Source organism: Podarcis erhardii, assembly GCF_964252035.2.
Source record: "Podarcis erhardii genome assembly, chromosome: 11".
Classification (NCBI taxonomy): Eukaryota; Metazoa; Chordata; class Lepidosauria; order Squamata; family Lacertidae; genus Podarcis; species Podarcis erhardii.
Window position 1 is genome coordinate 39841479 of NC_138501.1, and position 18068 is coordinate 39859546.

The 18068-nt window shown below is 45.6% G+C and overlaps 1 protein-coding gene across 1 annotated transcript in view; it reads left to right on the forward strand.

Annotated features, from left to right (window-relative positions):
• Positions 1–17599, forward strand: part of PLCXD3 (phosphatidylinositol specific phospholipase C X domain containing 3) — a 90515-nt gene extending 72916 nt beyond the window's left edge. Inside the window, exon 3 of the mRNA XM_081881653.1 lies at positions 17290–17599. Within this exon, the coding sequence (XP_081737779.1) occupies positions 17290–17446 (157 nt within the window). The 3' untranslated portion in view covers positions 17447–17599. The remainder of the gene's footprint in view (positions 1–17289) is intronic.
• The last annotated feature ends 469 nt before the right edge of the window (positions 17600–18068 follow it).

Sequence of the window (18068 nt, forward strand, 5' to 3'; positions counted from 1 at the left end):
CTTTGAACCTGATTATTCAAGTAGTGCAAAACCCATCTCTGCATCTTCTCTTGGGAAAATACCTTGAAATATATTTCCATTCATACAAAGGTTGTCGGAGGGATTAGTTTTTTCTTGCCATGGGGGATTAGTTCTTTGCTCTTTCCCACTTGAAATATTATTCAAAGAAAATAGGGCAATGATCAAAGTTCAGCTGCCTAGCTTGGGTTGCAAAACATCTAAGCCTTAGAGGGTTTCATTGTATCACTTAATTGTATTTTTCAGTCTGAAATTTGATCTTACTGCTAATGCGTGCATTACAAATCCTAATGAATATTTGTGTAATGGTTATCTGAAGACCTGGACCTGGACCTGACTTGCTTTGGAGTAACTGATATTTCAGGTTTTAACTCTCTCCACCCTCACTACCCCTTTCTTCCCACCCCCACCCCATTCCCCAAAAGCTGTAAATTTGAGTCCAGTTAAAAACATATCTCAACCCTTTCTCTTCACCTGTGGTTATTTTTTTTTTCACATTTAAAGAAAAAGTGAAAGCTGGCTTGTTTCCTTCCCCCCTGGTTCAGTAGAATGAATATATTCATGGGTTTATTGCTTTATGTGTTTATAATGAGCACCTTGATAAAAAGATATATATCTTTTAAACTGATATTGTGTTACAGATGGAAATGACTCTTCTAAGATGTTGTCTGCTATGAAACACAGCATGCACCATCTAACAAAGGAACGATGCTTCCCCCCCCCCCCCCGCTTTTAAAATAGGGGTGGGGAATCAGTAGATTTCAACTCTCATCAGCCTCAAATGATGGAAGTTGTCTTCCAGTCATATCTGGAAGCTCCAGGTTCCATAACCCGTTCTAAATTACTGTTAAAAGCATGCATAAATTTGTGCAGATACAAATAAACAATGGATGCATTGATTAAAATGCATACAATTAATCAGCTCCAATTTCCTTAATTGGGTGATCTGACACATATGTGTGTATATGTATATGTATATATGTGTGTGTGTACATATGTATATGTGTATGTGTATGTGTATATGTATATGTAGGGACGCGGCTGGCGCTGTGGGTTAAACCACAGAGCCTAGGCTTTGCTGAACAGAAGGTCAACGGTTCGAATCCCCGAGACAGGGTGAGCTCCCGTTGCTCGGTCCCTGCTCCTGCTAACCTAGCAGTTTGAAAGCACGTCAAAGTGCAAGTAGATAAATAGGTACCATTCTGGCGGGAAGGTAAACGCCGTTTCCGTGCACTGCTCTGGTTTGCCAGAAGCGGCTTAGTCATGCTGGCCACATGACCGGCTCCCTCGGCCAATAAAGCAAGATGAGTGCTGCAACCCCAGAGTCGGTCACGACTGGACCTAATGGTCAGGGGTCCCTTTACCTTTATATGTGTGTATATATGTGTGTGTGTGTGTGTGTGTGTGTGTTTATATGTATATATGTGTATGTGTATGTGTATATGTATACGTATACACACACACACACACACACACACACACACTTTTGGAGAAAGGTACATATTCAGACCCTAACCCTCCACATGTTAATTCTTCAGTAGGAGATGTTCCACTGGAGGCCAGAAATATATACAGCCAGCCATAAGGTCTTTGAAGACTGATGAGTTCACTGATGTGGCGCATGAGTGCATGCCCACAACAAAGCAGCTTGTGCTGACGCCGTGCATTGACGCACAAACACCGTCTCACCTGCCACAAAGCTATTTCTCTAATGCAGACGGGAATTACAAGGGCGCAGTTCATCTGTCCTCCTCAGAATGAAAAATGGCTCTGCTCTCCTCCCCAGCCCCCTTCCCTCAAGCAACACAGCAAATGTACAATAAGGCAGCGCCGTTGTAACCCAGATAAAAGCGAAAGGAGTCTGCAGGCCTCCCCTAAAACACAGCTCAATAGCAAATACATCATGTCTGCTTCTGGCTGATAATGTTCACTGAAGAACTCTGCTGCTTGATACCAGAAGCAGCTAGTCCCTGGTGTCTAAAAGAAGGTGGGGCATGTAATAATGTCAGGTTCCTTGAAGCTCTTTTCTGAATTCACAACTCCAACCTGAATTACTGTTGTATCCAGCAGCGGTTGGCATGGGTGGGTAAATGGGAAGACCCAGGTGGGCACTTGCCTGTTATTTTGTCATTTTCAGTTTTTTTAAGAAACCTGGAAGGCTTGCGGCAACATCAGACTTCGCGTGTTCTCCTGTACAGGGTGTACATGCCAAGCTTCTTTGACTAGCAGGCAGCTTGTGCCAAACTCATAATGATCCTGCTGTTCTTTCCCCTCCCTTTCCATCCTGTTCTTTGCCTTTCTTCTCCCTTTTACAAATTCAGCAGCCCCATTGGCTGGAACCAGAGGCTGGAGGATAAACAGCAGTCAGTTGTGTGTTCAGCTTTTCAGTTCTAAAGGGGATCTGATGGGGCCATTATTGAAAATAAAAGCTGCTAGTAGTTCTTACGCTCTTAATTCGTTTGAAGGGATCCTCCTTAAATCTAACCAACAAAGTTTCACACACACACACACACACACACACACACCCTAAAACTCCCAGGGGCAAGATGGAGTTCCAGGTACATTGAGGCCCTCACTCTGTAACGTTTCATAATTTGGGATGAGCATTGGTCAACACCCCTTCCCTTCCCCAGTCTGGTGGAGCTGTTGATGAATGCTGGTTCTGTCCAAAGGAAGCCATCTGTCACCTAATGAATGAGGGAGCTCTGACCTGCTGTGCAGAACTGAGACCTGGCCAAATGAGGTGGCCTGGCTTCACCTATGTACCTCCTATAGGTACATAGCTGTGCCTGCCTGGGAAGTCAACACAGCTCCAACCAAGTCAGAGGGGTGAGCCTAGGGGCCTGAACTCAGGAGGAAAACTCCATTCTGAAAGTAGAAAAACCCCATTCTGAAAGGCATGAAAAAAATCGAAAGTACTTACCTTATTTTTCGCCCTATAGGACACACTTTTTCCCCTCCAAAAATGAAGGGGAAATGTGTGTTCGTCCTATGGGGTGAATACAGGCTTTCGCTGAAGCCTGGAGAGTGAGAGGGGTCAGTGCGCACCGACCCCTCTCGCTCTCCAGGCTTCAGGAAGCTCTGCGCAACCCTAGGGAGCCCGGTGTGAAGCTGCACAGGGCTCCTGAAGGTTGCTCAGAGCTGCCTGCATTCCCGGGCTCCGCGCAGCTCCGCGCAACCCTCCGGAGCCCGGCGTGAAGCCGCGCTGGGCTCCCAAGGGTTGCGCAGAGCTGCCTGCATTTCAAAGCCTGGGGCGCGCTGAAGAGCGCGCCCAGGCTTAGCGCAGCTCTCAGCAAGCCTGGGGAGACCAGCGCGGCTCCCTAGGCTTGCAGATAGCAGGCTGTTCTGGGGGCTGGGGTCGGGGGAAGCTCGGGCTTCCCCCGCACCAGCCCCGTGCCTGGGGGGGAAATAATTTTTTTTTCTTTATTCCCCCCCAAAAAAAACTAGGTGCGTCCTATGGGGCGATGCGTCCTATGGGGCGAAAAATACGGTACTTGTTCCCACAGATTTTCCTGGACATTACCAGGATTTCAAGGTGGAATTGACATCTAGGGGTGGGGGGTGGACAATTTCCGAAAGGTGGCGCTTTCTCCTGGATCTTATTTTTTTTCAGAAATTTGGGGTTTTTTAGTTTCTCAGATTGAAATTTTGCAGTACCTATACAATTTACAACAAACAACAAGGAATCTCTTGGACTCCCCCCCCCCCTACCCTTTGTGGGTCCCACTGTTAATCATTTCCTCCTGCATCTTTTATAACAATCCAGATCTTTATCTCTCCATTGTATCCTAAATTCACCATTAAACTACAAGTGATATTCCAATCCTACTAATGATTTTAACTGTTTACAGTGGCCTTTAAGATAAGTTATAAATTTCCCCCATTGTTTTCTACTGGATCTTAGGCAAGTCAATCGAAAAATTGTGTTATTTGGGGTTTGGTTTTTTTGTAAGCTCAACTTTGGAGGTGTCCTGGTTTTCACTTTGCGGAATATGGCAGCCCTACCATGGGTTTTCCCAGCTCTTGACTTCAGTCCTCAGGACACTGCTCCAAATGCCTCCCGGATATGTTGGAGCCTTCTTACAAGAACAGGCAGAGATGATCTCTCTCCAGAGGTATCTGCTCTCTGGCCCAGATTTTGTAACTTTTGTATGCACTGGTTTTTATCTTCAAAGGTTCTTACATCTCTTTGTGTTAGCTGCTCCAGGGTACAGCTGTATTTTTAGAGTTGGCAACGAGGATGGCTCTAACTGAGCCAGTGAGTTAAAGGAACTTAGAGTTGTTCCACTTGGCCACAAAGCCCCCACTAACCTTCTAGGGTTTTGGGTGCTGGGGATAAAATGAAGAGAATTCCACACTAGCTATCTATCCTGAGTTGCTTGGAGCAGAGGCAGGAATTAAATGTGAAGTATCAGGAGTCATCACCATTGTGGAAGCAGTTGGGAATAGCTCTAGGCCAGCCGTAGTGTGGCTGCGACTGCCACTAAGATTTTGCCTGGCCCAAACCTAGACTTTAGAAAAAGTGGGATTTTGAGGAGTAATTTTCAATAATTGAGAGATGGCATGGATTATGGAGTCAAAGTCTCCAACAGGGATGGGTGAATCTTGTGAATGTTGGTTTCATCTTTACACTTTTACAAATGTAAGTTCACGTTTCCACATCATTTTGTGATTTAAAAAACAACAGTGCAATCTAGGTATGGCCACACATACACACCATACATTTAAAGTGCTTTAAGCAGCCTCAGCTTCTCCCAAAGAATTATGGGAGCTGTGGTTTGTTAAGGGTGTTGAGAATTGTTAGGAGACCCCTATTACCCCCCACCCCGAGCTACAGTTTCCTGAATGGTTTAGCAATTAATTCTTCTTCACGGGGAACTCTGGGAACTGTGTCTCTTTGAGGGGAGGAGGGGCCTCCTAACAACTCTCAGCACCCTTAACAAACTACAGTTCCCAGAATCCTGTGGAGGTAGCCATGAAAGTTTAACGTGGGGGTCATAGTGCTTTATATGTATGCTGTGAATGTTGGCCTATATCTACTCAGAAGTCCCAATGAGTTTAATGAGCCTTAGCCTCAGCTAACTGTGTTTCAGCTTCACAACCAAAGTCTATTGCAAGAAAAACAACAGAGAGTCCTGAAGTGCCTGGAAGCAGACTTCGCAAACCTGGTGCCCTCCAGGTTCAAAATGTTCAAAGCAGCAGAGCACATCTGCTAGACCTGTTCCTAATAAGTGACCCCCACTCTCTGCCCTAATTCCAGATCAATCAACTCCTTTATAACTGGATTTACAGAGGTCATCCCCATTTCTGATTATATCCTGGAATGTCCCGCTTTTCCTATTGTCACTGGAGAAATGTTGGAGGATATGTTAACTGGCCTTCCCAGTAGTGATGTTTTCCCAGTAGTGATGTATGGAAGTGAGAGCTGGACCACAAAGAAGGCTGATCGCCGAAGAATTGATGCTTTTGAATTATGGTGCTGGAGGAGACTCTTGAGGGTCCCATGGACTGTAAGAAGATCAAACCTCTCCATTCTTAAGGAAATCAGCCCTGAGTGCTCACTGGAAGGACAGATCGTGAAGCTGAGACAGATCGTGAAGCTGAGGTGTTGGGAAAGATGGAGGGCACAAGGAGAAGGGGACGACAGAGGATGAGATGGTTGGACAGTGTTCTCGAAGCTACTAACGTGAGTTTTACCAAACTGCGGGAGGCAGTGGAAGGCAGGAGGGCCTGGTGTGCTCTGGTCCATGGGGTCACGAAGAGTCGGACACAACTAAACGACTAAACAATAACAACATGTTAACTGGCAAACTGGAACTGCTTCTTTCCCAACTTCCTGTCTCTCTGCAGACTCCTCCTGCCTCTTACCTTAACACATTCCATCCTCTCAGCAACTCCCCGGTTCCATCCAGTCTCACACCAGAGCACAGTTCATGACCACATACATCCCACCCACCATGACAGTAGTCATTTTGTTAGCAAATCAATAAAAAGCAGGCAAGACAGAGACTCACATTTTGCCTCACTGCATTTGCCTCTCAGTAGTTCATGAAATATCTCTGGAGCCAGCGATTCACTTCTCATTTTCTTCCCTGTAAAAATTATTATAATACCTCATTGAGGATTTGTGAGGCTAAATTCATTAATGTTTGCAAAGCACTTTCCATGATTCTTCGTGGCTGGAAAAAGATGCAGACTTCATTTTGAGCAGTAGGATAAAACACAGTGGTTTCTTTATTATTATTATTATTATTATTATTATTATTATTATTATTATTACAGGCCGTGATGTTTTTGTTCCTTTAAGAGCCATTATTCTGATTTGATTGTACTTTCCTTGCAAGGGGGAAAGGCAGGCAAATTCAGTGTTAGGCCTTGTGCATTCCCACTTGTCTGTCGGAAGTCAAATTTTATAGCGAAAGAAATAAAAGGAGGTCTAGGAGGAGTTTGTAATGGAGATGGGATAACTTTGGGCTTGGGAAGACACATTACGCTTGGGCCGAAACAGATGCACAAGCTGCTATAATGACACTTCCCCCAGAATTCATGATTTGAGCTGGTAAAAGAATGACATATCCTTCAGCATTTCTCTGATGAAAATGGGGCGTCCTATCCCATAATAATAATAATTTTATTATTTATACCCCGCCCATCTGACTGGGTTGCCCCAGCCATTCTGGGCAGCTTCCAACATATATAAAAACATTAAACATTTTTTAAAACTTCCCTATGCATGGCTGCCTTCAGATGTCTTCCAAAGGTTGTACAGTGGTACCTTGGGTTACATACGCTTCAGGTTACAGATGTTTCAGGTTACAGACTCTGCTAACCCAGAAATATTACCTCGGGTTAAGAACTTTGCTTCAGGATGAGAACAGAAATCGGGCTCCAGCAGCGCGGCAGCAGCAGGAGGCCCCATTAGCTAAAGTGGTGTTTCAGGTTAAGAACAGTTTCAGGTTAAGAACGGACCTCCAGGATGAATTAAGTTCTTAACCCAAGGTACCACTGTATAGTTATACTTATCTCCTTGGCTTGGGGTTGCGTAGCTCCAGACCCTCCAATATTTCTCTGAAGAAATTACGGACGTCCTAAGGAAAATCAGGATATTCTAGGATCAAATCAGAAACCAGGATGGTCTTCTGTAAATCCAGGACTGTTCCTGAAAAACAGGGACACTTGGAGGGTCTGGAATGAACGAGGAAGAGGCGGATGTAAAGATGGGTTTAATGTGACCGAAGGATGGAGCATACAATGGGCTTTGACCTTTGGGGAGATTTTAAAATTGTAGAGCCATCTAAATTAGAGTTCTGGTAGCTAAGCAACTGTCATGTAGAATATATTACTGCTTGATAAAGTGGCTTTAAGGACTGAAGCAAAACTGATTGGTGATGAGCAGTTTGGAGCCTTGGAGATCTGCCAGGTCCATCCTTTGTTTACTGAGCTTCATCAGAGAGGAGTGTTTCGCCTCAAGAGCTTTAAGACAATTGCAGTAATGCATGTTGTGACGAATTAAACGCCCAAGATCAACACAATCTGGAATCCACCTATAAATTCACAACAGCTCCTTAATGTGGGATTGCCACAATGGGTCCCTTATTTTCAAAGGCTGCCTCTTTTTTTGCTAGTTATACCTTACTTCGGGGGGGGGGAGGTCACTATTGGCGTTATTTTCATGGGGGAGCTATGTTCATTATCTCCATCTGGACACTTTTGATTGGACTGCCTATTTCCTACATTAGAACCTTTTAGATATGATTGCTAAGAGAATCACTTATGGTGTCTCAATCATGTATTTTACTTTGTAGCTGCTGTGGCATAACAATAATTATTTTGCTGTACAATGTAGGAAGGTGTCCTTCCAGAGATCACAAAGATTAATCTAACCCGGGTCATTCCCATTTCTAGCTGTCTTGAAGAAAATCTGTGCTGATTATACTTTTTAGTGTTATTTTTCAGCTGCAATGGGGTGCAAGCATGTATTAAATCTAGCCATTTTTTACTGAGCATTATCAGTAATGATCTCTGAGGGAGCGGAGAGATCTATGCTCTTATCCAACTTCCCAAGTTTACAAATGCTATAGTATCTATAAATGAAATATGCAAAATGGAGGCAGGGCAGCAGATTGCATTAGCAGTATTTTATATATTTAGGTCAGGTCAGTTTTGCCACGAGGAGAAAATCTGATTTGTTGAATTTGTTTCTTTTGTGTGCTAAATAGTACCAGCTTTCAGCCTGCGAGGCTGGGTTCATGCAAAATTGTTGCCAAGTTGGTGGTGACTTTTTAAAAGATAAAAACTTTCTGACTGATGGGAGTTCAAGTCAGAAACATATGGAGGGCACCAGGTTGGGGCAAGGGTGTTCTAAAAAGGTGCCCTGCCCAGGGGAACTTATTTTTCCAAGTATCTAAGGATACTGCCAAAGAATTAATGATTTTGAATTATGGTGCTGGAGGAGACTCTTGAGAGTCCCACGGACTGCAAGAAGATCAAACCTATCCATTCTGAAGGAAATCAGCCCTGAGTGCTCACTGGAAGGACATATCCTGAAGCTGAGGCTCCAGTACTTTGGCTACCTCATGAGAAGAGAAGACTCCCTGGAAAAGACCCTGATATTGGGAAAGATTGAGGGCACAAGGAGAAGGGGACGACAGAGGACGAGATGGTTGGACAGTGTTCTCGAAGATACAAACATGAGTTTGACCAAACTGCCGGAGGCAGTGGAAGACAGAAGTGCCTGAAGTGCTCTGGTCCATGGGGTCATGAAGAGTCGGACATGACTAAACGACTAAACAACAACAACAAGGATACCAGCATGTCTAAGCATAATCAGAAAAGAGCTGTTTTAACCCATCGGCTCTAGCAAAAACAAGCTAGCTAGATTTTACCCAGTGGCAATGGCCCAACAAAGAAACTTAAGGTGTCTCAAGGGATTTCTTAATTGCTTCAAGATTGGTTCTTACATTGCAAAGAACCAGATTTATAGCACTGAAGAAATGCCTTGAGCCACCTTAAGGGTTTTTTTGCTGCACCATTGTCCCTGGGTAAAATCTAGGCTACCTTGGCTCTCCCTTTCTCCATTCATGTCACTTGTCTCATCATTCGTCCCCCTGCTGTTTCTTTATGTAGCTCTTGATTGCTCAGTGACATGTATGCCTCGGTCCCTGAGCTAGCTAGTTTCACTTTCCTGGATTCTCACATCAGTGCTCCATTTCACAGCTGCATGGTTAACCATGTCACTTTGGCTCCTACTCTTGGTTACACTCGCTGAATATTCCATCGGGGAAATGCATCCAGCAGCGCTGGGATGTATCAATTCATTACCGGCTCCCACTGCAGAGAAAACGCTGCCTGTTCGATGTGGTTTTATTTAAGGAGATAACATATGCTGTGTACAGGAAGAGCAGATCAGGGCTATTGTAATTGCCTGGAGTTGAATTACCTCCAGCCGTGTTCTTGTCAGATATCATAAGCGGAGACAGAGGGTAAGCCTGGTCAGTATTTTCTTGGGTAATCTCCAGTGGATACACACCTGCCACAGGCATTGGTGCTGGAAATTCAGCATCAACAAACAGCCTTTGTGATGGGGTAGGAGCTGTAAGGAATCTTGTGTCGCATAGGTAGGTCACATAGACTTGTGTGAGGATCATACACCTGCCTTTATGTTCCCTTATATATTAGAAAAGTGGGGAAATGTGCAATCATGGTGCTGTTACAAAAGCTGGGTGCCATACCTGCAAGATTCCAGAGGGGTCCACGCACTCACCCAGGGTCTGTGTTCCTTTGGAGAACCGAGACTTCAGAGACTGTTGTATCTTTAAGAAATATGGTTTATTCACTATTTAGACCTTCAGTCTCCATGGAGGGAGTCCAAGTCTTACAGCATGGTCATTTCAAGAGGAGCTTGTCCCCCACAGCAGTGCAGACATGGAGTCCAAGGCATCTCTCCTAGCCAGCCTTCAGCCAGCCTGCCCAAGATGGATCCCTGTCTTTCTTCCTCCTCCTCCTTCACAGAACACCCCGCTAAAAACTCTCTTTTCCTGTCACCTTGTACCCAGTTATCCTGGCAACCTTCCAGACCACAGTCTCATACCTCAGGGCAAGGGGGAAAAGGACAGTTCCCTTGCATTGCCAATGGCTCTCAATGGCCCTCGCTTCGCCAGGTCATTTTGCATAAGCCAACTCAGGGATTCACCTGCAGCTTGTATTTCTCCCTTTGCATCCCATATAACCAAATTCCTACCATTTATTAATTTATAGGGCTGGGGGGGGGGGTTCCCTCCCTAATCTATAACATACCTTTAAAGTTGGAGTGGGCAAATTTGATGAACATTTCCTCGTGACTGACAAGGAAAAATGGGGGCATGGAGGGCTAGGGGACAAATTCAATTCAGTCCACATTTAAATTATTAATTAAGTTCATATTCCGCTCTTCATCAGAAGATCACAGGGTGGTTTACAGCATAAAAATACAAAATGAAAACAGAAAATACATATAACAACAACAACAACAACCCAACACTAACCTCCCTCCCGCAAACACATTTAAAATACCATAGCATGTTCAATCAGCGAAATGCCTGATTACAGAGGAAGGTTTCTGCCTGGGGCCTAAAGTTATGTAGTGAAGGCGCCAGGCAAGCATTCCACAAACAGAGCAGGAAAGTTGTTGTTCTCATGTTGTCAATCTCTGGACCAGGGGGCAGCAACCTAAGGCCCATGGGCCACAAGTGGCCAATGGGGGCCATTTAACCAGCCCATGGACCCCTGCCGCCCTCTTGGGGACCCCCACCGCCTGCTTGGTCAGCTCCCATGTGCCGCGCTAAACCGGCGCAGAGCAGAGAGGGGACCACCTTCTGCAACGCTGGCCGGCTTCCCACTGGCTGCAGGAAGCTCCTGAAGCCAATGGGAAGCTGTGCACACCTCCTCCGCGCTGGAAGGAACGCCGGAAATAGCGTTTGCGCATGCGCACTCTGGCCCACCACAGCGTCTGCAGGACCATAAACTGGCCCAAGCCATGAAAACTTTGCCAACCCCTGCTCTGGACTGTTTGTGGAGTGGGCCCTTAAGAAGGGCCTCAGATCATGATTTCAGAGTCCAGGTTGGTTTAAAGGCAAATCTTCATAATCCCCCCTTATACCACTGACTTGCCTTTTCCCTAAACTAAAGAGTCCCAGATGCTGCAACCTTTATGTGGGGCTTAGAGGAAAAATAAATGCCACCTTCATTAAATCATCCTCTGAATACTCCCTGAATATGAATAGCGTGTAATGCTTGTTACAACCTCTTACAATGGATGAATTATCTAACAGCAAGGCAGTTAAATAACTTTTTTAATAAGTCTGGGTAGCAGTGTCAAATGACCTCCATCCCGAGGCCCACGGTGCTAGCTGGCTCTTGTCGGCGTCTACCAAACCACATCAGCCCAATAAATTGACAGAAATTACCGTAATTGCTCCACATGGAATTCTAGGACTTGCTGGCCTTGAATATAGTCAGCCAGCAAGGAGGCTTTTGATGCGATCCCTCTACTATAGCAGAGGCCAGTTCAAAGGATTCAATTAAAAGAGGGGCTGAGACTCCGTATGGGAGAGGAAGGCGAATTCCTCAGCCGGCAAATATAAATGGTGGGAAGGGTATCTGTAGCAGGAGTGCAGGGATTTTCACAACAGCATGCAAATGCAATGTCGCCTCCAACGCCTCTCCCTCACGCCTGTGGGAGTTTGAACAGAGGGTTTATCTTGTCACCAAAGAAGGTCGATGGGAGTAGACACCACAGAGTCAGGCCCTCTGTGGTCTCCCGTGAGACTGGCTGACTGTAACAGAAGGTATGCCTTGGCAGCCCATCTGTCTGGGAAACACAACAGACCTCGATGACTAGGCAGCTAGCCATCCTTCGTTAAACCTTTGGTGTGTTTTGAGGCTTCCTGCAAAAGCCACCATTTCCCTCATGCGTAACTAGATGTACTCCTGGCCTGGACCCTTCAGCGACACTACCGCTCGTCTAAATGTTCAGCTGTCGTTAAAATTAACAACATTAATAATACGACTCTTCTTTAGTCATGGAGAACACAGGCCAGTTACTGTAAGACAGGGGCAGGGAACACTTGCCTGCTTGGGGGCGGCAAAATTGTGGACACAAGCCAGGGGTAGGTGGGGCAGGAGCTAAAAGTGGATGTGGTTTCAACCCACACATACATCTTCATCCTGCATCCAAGCAGCAGGAGCTGTGATCACAGGTCAAAGGCACATTCCAGCCTGTAAAAAGCTCTTCAGGGGGGTCTGGAGCAGAATCGGTGATAGGTGTGTCCTGAGAATGGGTGTGGACTGGGGAGGGCATGGCCTAGAGAGAATCCTGAGGGCCATTTTGGTCCCTGGGCCAGCCCTGCTCTAAGAACTGCTTTGGTCGCGCTGTGTGATGACTTCTGTTGGGGAGAGACAAGGGAAATGTGTCCCTGTGTGGAGCCAGTGGGGTATAGTGGTTATGAGCTGTAGACTCGTAATCTAGTGAACCGGGTTTGTTTCCCCGCTCCTCCACATGCAGCTGCTGGGTGACCTTGGGCTAGTCACACTTCTTTGAAGTCTCTCAGCCCCACTCACCTCACAGAGTGTTTGTTGTGGGGGAGGAAGGGAAAGGAGAATGTTAGCCGCTTTGAGACTCCTTCGGGTAGTGGTAAAGGGGGATATCAAATCCAAACCCCTCCTCCTCCTCCTCCTCTTCTGTTAATTCTCCTCAACCTCTCAGCAGCTTTTGATACCATCGACCATGGCATCCTTCTTGAGCGGGTGTCTAAGTTAGAGGTGGGTGACTTTGAGGTGGTTGCTGTCCTGCCTGATGGTTACTTCCAGGGAGTGTTGCTTGGGGAGTGTTCTTCAGCCCTGTGGAGCCTTCAATCTGGGGTCCCTAGGGGTTCGATTTTATCCCCTATGCTGTCTAACATCTGCATGAAATGACTGGGTGGGTTTATCCAAAGTTTTGGAGTACACTGTCGGCAATTTGCTGATGACCCACAGCTCTGCTTCCCCTTTGCATCTGTGGGTGAAGCAGTGGATGTGCTAGACTGTTGTCTTGCCTCAGTAATGAACTGGATGAGAGCCAGCAAAGACTTGGGCACTGTTAGTGGGTGGTTCCCTAGACCAGATGGTTGGGGGGCTGGCTGATCTGGAGGAGCGGGTACATAGTTTGGGGGTAATTCTGGGTCTGTTGCTTTTGGAAAACCCCCCACTCCATTACAAAACAGGACATTGGAAAGTAATGTGCAAGTAGCTTCTTGGTGACATGGATGATGATGTTGGACTTCACCACCCTTCAGCCCCATCCAGCATGGCATCCAGCATGGCCCAAATCAGGGACTATGGGAATTGTAGTCCAACAAATTCTTGAATGCCACAGGTTCCCTGTCCCTGACATAGATTCTTTGCTGATCTCAGGGCATCAGCCATGGAAGTTCTTCATTCTTGTAGGCATCAGGCTCATTGGAAACAAGTGGAAGTAACTTTTACAAATTTATGAATTCAGCTTTTCTAAATTGCCGCTCGGCAGCCATGGAATTCATTCTGCTGAAATGCTTATCTATAATTCAGCACTCTCCAATTGCTGGATAAAATTTGGAAGCATATTCAATCAGATGGCACAGTTTAACATTTTGAGGCTGGATGAACATTTTAATATGATTGATCACTGAGGAGATTTCACCCCTCCCATATCCAAGAATCTCCTGAGGTCTCTGCTGACTCTACAGAGAGGAGGAGCAATGTACTGCTCTCTACTTAATTAGTCAAGTGAGTGAGTCTCTGTGTGTGAGAGAGTCAGTCAGTGTGTCGGAGAGAGAGTGCAAGAGATCGTGTTTATAGATAAGATTGCTGCTAAGAGCAGCTGCAGGCACTCAGAGTATAGCATTGATTTATGCTCAGAATATTTAGCTCTGTATATAGTTTTGTATTATAGCTGTAGTTATAGAATAAAGGAAGATACTTTACAGAGCTGCTCTCCGAGTGGTTTATACTCTGCAAGACTCTGCAAAACGCTGCTGCGCGACGACTGTATTATTGAGACAGTGAATCCGGTGCTCTCAGCTCCAAGCTGTGAGTCCACAGCACTGTGACCTGTTCCTGTGGGAAAGGAGGTCTCTGGCAGTGCTACCCAGCTCGCCTAGCCCAGTCGGGCTGTAGTGCATGAGTCCAGTTGGTACACTGGCTCAAGGGCGATGCTGACAATCACTACCCGGTAGTTTCTTGGCAACAACCATGAGCTGATTACTTCCCCCATTCCTCGCCCCCGTGTGATCAGTTCCTTTTAATAAGGAACCACCACCGACTTGGAGGACTTGTGTTTCTTGGTGGGATACAACACACAAGTCTCAGCCAGTGGAAGCCTGTGCAAGCACTTCCACTAACACAATGCCCCCCTCTCCCTCTCCCTCTCCCCCCATGCCCCCTGCATCTCTCAAATAGGCTTTGGGAGGGGGGCAGAAGATCCCCTGAGCAATATGCAGGAGGAAGAAAGGTCAGGTCATTTCACCAGGCAAGCAGATGTGCTTCCAGTGATAGAGCAGTCTGCTAGCACTATGCTGAATTCCTCTCTCTGGTTGCAAAGACCAGGCTGAGAGATAAGCAAACAGCATAATATAGTGGTAGCCCTCCAGATATTGTTGGACTACAGCTCCCATCATGCCTGACCATTGGCCATGCTGGATGGGAGTTGTAACCCAAGAACATCCCAGGCTTCTTCAGTGGCCTGCCTCCTCTCTGCTTCTCTTCCCCCCTCAACTTCAGCCTCTGCTTCTGCCTTTGATTCTGGACTGCTTTCCCAGCCTCTTCCTGCTCTCTAGACCCTGTTCCGTCTTCAGCTTCTGACTCCTCCTCCTCCCAGTCTGCTCCTCCCACCACCAGTTTGCTGGCTCTGAGCCTTTTCTCCCTGCTGTTGCCTCCCACCACTCCTCAGCACCCAGCCACTCCATGACGCTGGGTCACCCAATCCAGGCCAAGGCCACAGTGTAAGGGGACAGGAGACATAACACTTGGCCTGCCATGGCACCAATCTGAATCTCCCTACTGGTAGCTTTTACTTACTAGGGCTATGTACTGAATCTGGCTGGTTCTCAGATCCTGAACTGGAGTGGGCTAATTTGGGGCAACCCTGGATTTATCCAGATTGGGTTGAGGCAGCCCGAGACTGGCCTGGGTCATGTCAGGTTTACCTGGAGGAATGTCAAAAGAGCTGGGGGTGATTGTGATGAGGAGAGGAGAGGGAGAAGGAGATTTGCAGGCAACCTGTGTGTTTCTCCTCTCCCCCTACAACCACATGTTTTACCATGTTTAAGTGGTCCAGGGGGGAGAAGAAAACATTTGTCTCCTTCTCCCTGTCCCTCTACCACATGACTGCCCAAGGCCCCCAAATTGCGCCGAGACTCAGATCTGCATACTCTAAGCTCCAGATTGTCTTGGGACAGATCAGGGCCACTCTGTAGTATTGGAACCACAGCCCTGTTATTTATCCCAAGAGGAAAACTGGTACTGGCGCTTGGGGTGGGTGGATATTTTGATGCAAACTTGAGGAATCATTAGGAACATTACAGGGTTGATGAAGAAGGAGAGTTTGGATTTGATATCCCACTTTATCACTACCCGAAGGAGTCTCAAAGCGTCTAACAATCTCCTTTCTTTCCTCCCCCACAACAAACACTCTGTGAGGTGAGTGGGGCTGAGAGACTTCAAAGAAGTGTGACTAGCCCAAGGTCACCCAGCAGCTACATGTGGAGGAGCGGGGAATCTAACCCAGTTCACCAGATTACGAGTCCACCGCTCTGAACCACTGGCTCCACACTGTGATGGAGAGATCTTTCTCTGACTCTCCAAACACCTTGGCTACCTGCAGGTTTTTGTATTGGGAAAGAGACACACATTGGGCCAGGCACATAATCCACTTTCTCTGCCCCTCTCCCCCTCTTTTTTAACAGCTAACCAGAAGGTGTTTATTGCTAATGTCAGGGTGTATAATGTAGCTGTTTTATGTTTCTAAGAGCATTCAGCCATGTGGGTATCTGCCATGCCACATGGGCTGTGCTTTCGCTGAATAAACTGCTTAATGAGGCCAATTACAGGGATGGAGGCACTGGGAATTACAAGGAATGGTAAACAAGACAAGGAACATGGGACAAATTTGATTTTGTTTGAATTCTAATAAGGAACCACCTAATTCTCACTTCTCAAGCCAATATGTGAACCAAAACACATCTATCTTTTGAAATTCGTCCTTCTCCAAATTTTGCGATACAGTTCTCCAGCCAAACAAAAATGCACATATTAGGGGAAAGTGCGCATAACATGCACATTTTAGTGAAAATGACTTTTAAAATGCATAATAGTGAAAATTGATAGCAATCATGTGTATAGTAGTTAAAATTGCATACAAAATGTAATTTATTGGCAGAAATTTGCACTAAAATGTTAACACATTTACATGAGGTGTTTGGTTTCTAATTTTTTTAAAATTGCTGCAGGAATGTGAAGAATTTAATTTATGTTTGAGAAACTGAGAAACCCAAACTAATGGATCTATACGTCCTTAAACAAATTTGTCCATCCTTAAACAAGACACACCACCTCCAGCCCAGGGAAAACACCGACTTGGTTTTTTTCCCTTCTCATTGCCATGTACATATGGAATATTTTCATTAAAATGGTTCAGATTTTGGTTGTGATTTGAATTTTAAGATTATCTGTGGAAGGAAAAATATACTTTCCTACCTGTGAACTTCTCCTCTTCAGGAGAATTAAATGTAGTAGACTTTTGTTAAGTTGGATTCTCTGCTGCAAGTTTTCCAATTTTATTTGCTGCCTCCATTTTTATTTATTTTTGAGACCTGGCCCATCAGGGTGGGGAACCGTTGGCCCTCCTGATGTTTCTGAACTTCAGTCAGAACATCAAAACCCAGAGAGCATCCAAAACGAAACAGAAAACAAAAAAGAACATTTCTCAAGATGCTGAGAATAAAATCCTTTCTCTCTCTCTCTCTCTCTCTCTCTCTCTCTCTCTCTCTCTCTCTCCCTCCTCCGCCCGGCATCTTGAGGTACATTAATGGGTGTTGGAGCCCAGCAACATTGACAAGAGTTGTCACCATGTCTAAAACCATGGGAAGCCAATGCTGGTCATTGTAGATAACACTTAGCTAGATGGGCTGATAGTTTGACTCAATGTAAGACGCCTTCTTATGTCCCTGCACATTTGATGCTTTCAATGGTGGGTAATTTTTTTCTCTTCTTCCTCCCCAGAGCTCTCCCCGCCATGATGCAGTGGGTCCAGACTCAGACACCGGGCGAAAGTGGTGTCAACATTGTCACTGCGGACTTTGTAGAACTTGGCGATTTTATCAGCACGATCATAAAACTGAACTACATCTTGGCTGAAGGCGAAGCTGATACGACTTGATAGTACCGTAATGTGTCCGACATGCTCTAAAGTGGAACTTATCTCCCTTAGTTGTGTTAGGTTGTAATCTTGTGGCACAGATTTTGCAAGCACATGCTGAATATTATTCTTTTCTTTTGGACATGCTGAGGACTTAGAAAGGATGGGGGGGGGGAGAGAAAGAAAATGGGTTGTTGTTTTTCTACTTGGTCTGATCATTTCTTGACATTGATTAGCTTGTGTCTCATGAAACCCAACCAGGTTTCATTTACACAGTTATCTTATTCAAGAAAGCCATTCATAAATATTTCTCCAACAACCACATGTGGTTTTGGCCATATTGAGGATCATTTGCTATGCTTAACTTGTAACTGGCGTTCATGAACTGCCCTTTGTCTGTGCAGTAGATTCTCATTGTCTTTAGTAATTCTGCTGCTGAACAAGAACATTGTATAGTCTTATCCAGGTGCTCCATATATATATATAAATGTTTCAGAAATTGGTGGCATAAGGTTTGTTGAACTCAGGTGGGAGGGAAGACTATGGCATCATAAAGAAAAGATCAGTCAAAAGTTAACAGTTGCAGTTACAATGCCTAATAACGTGCAGATTTCCTGAAATTTTTAAACATTTCAAATATGTT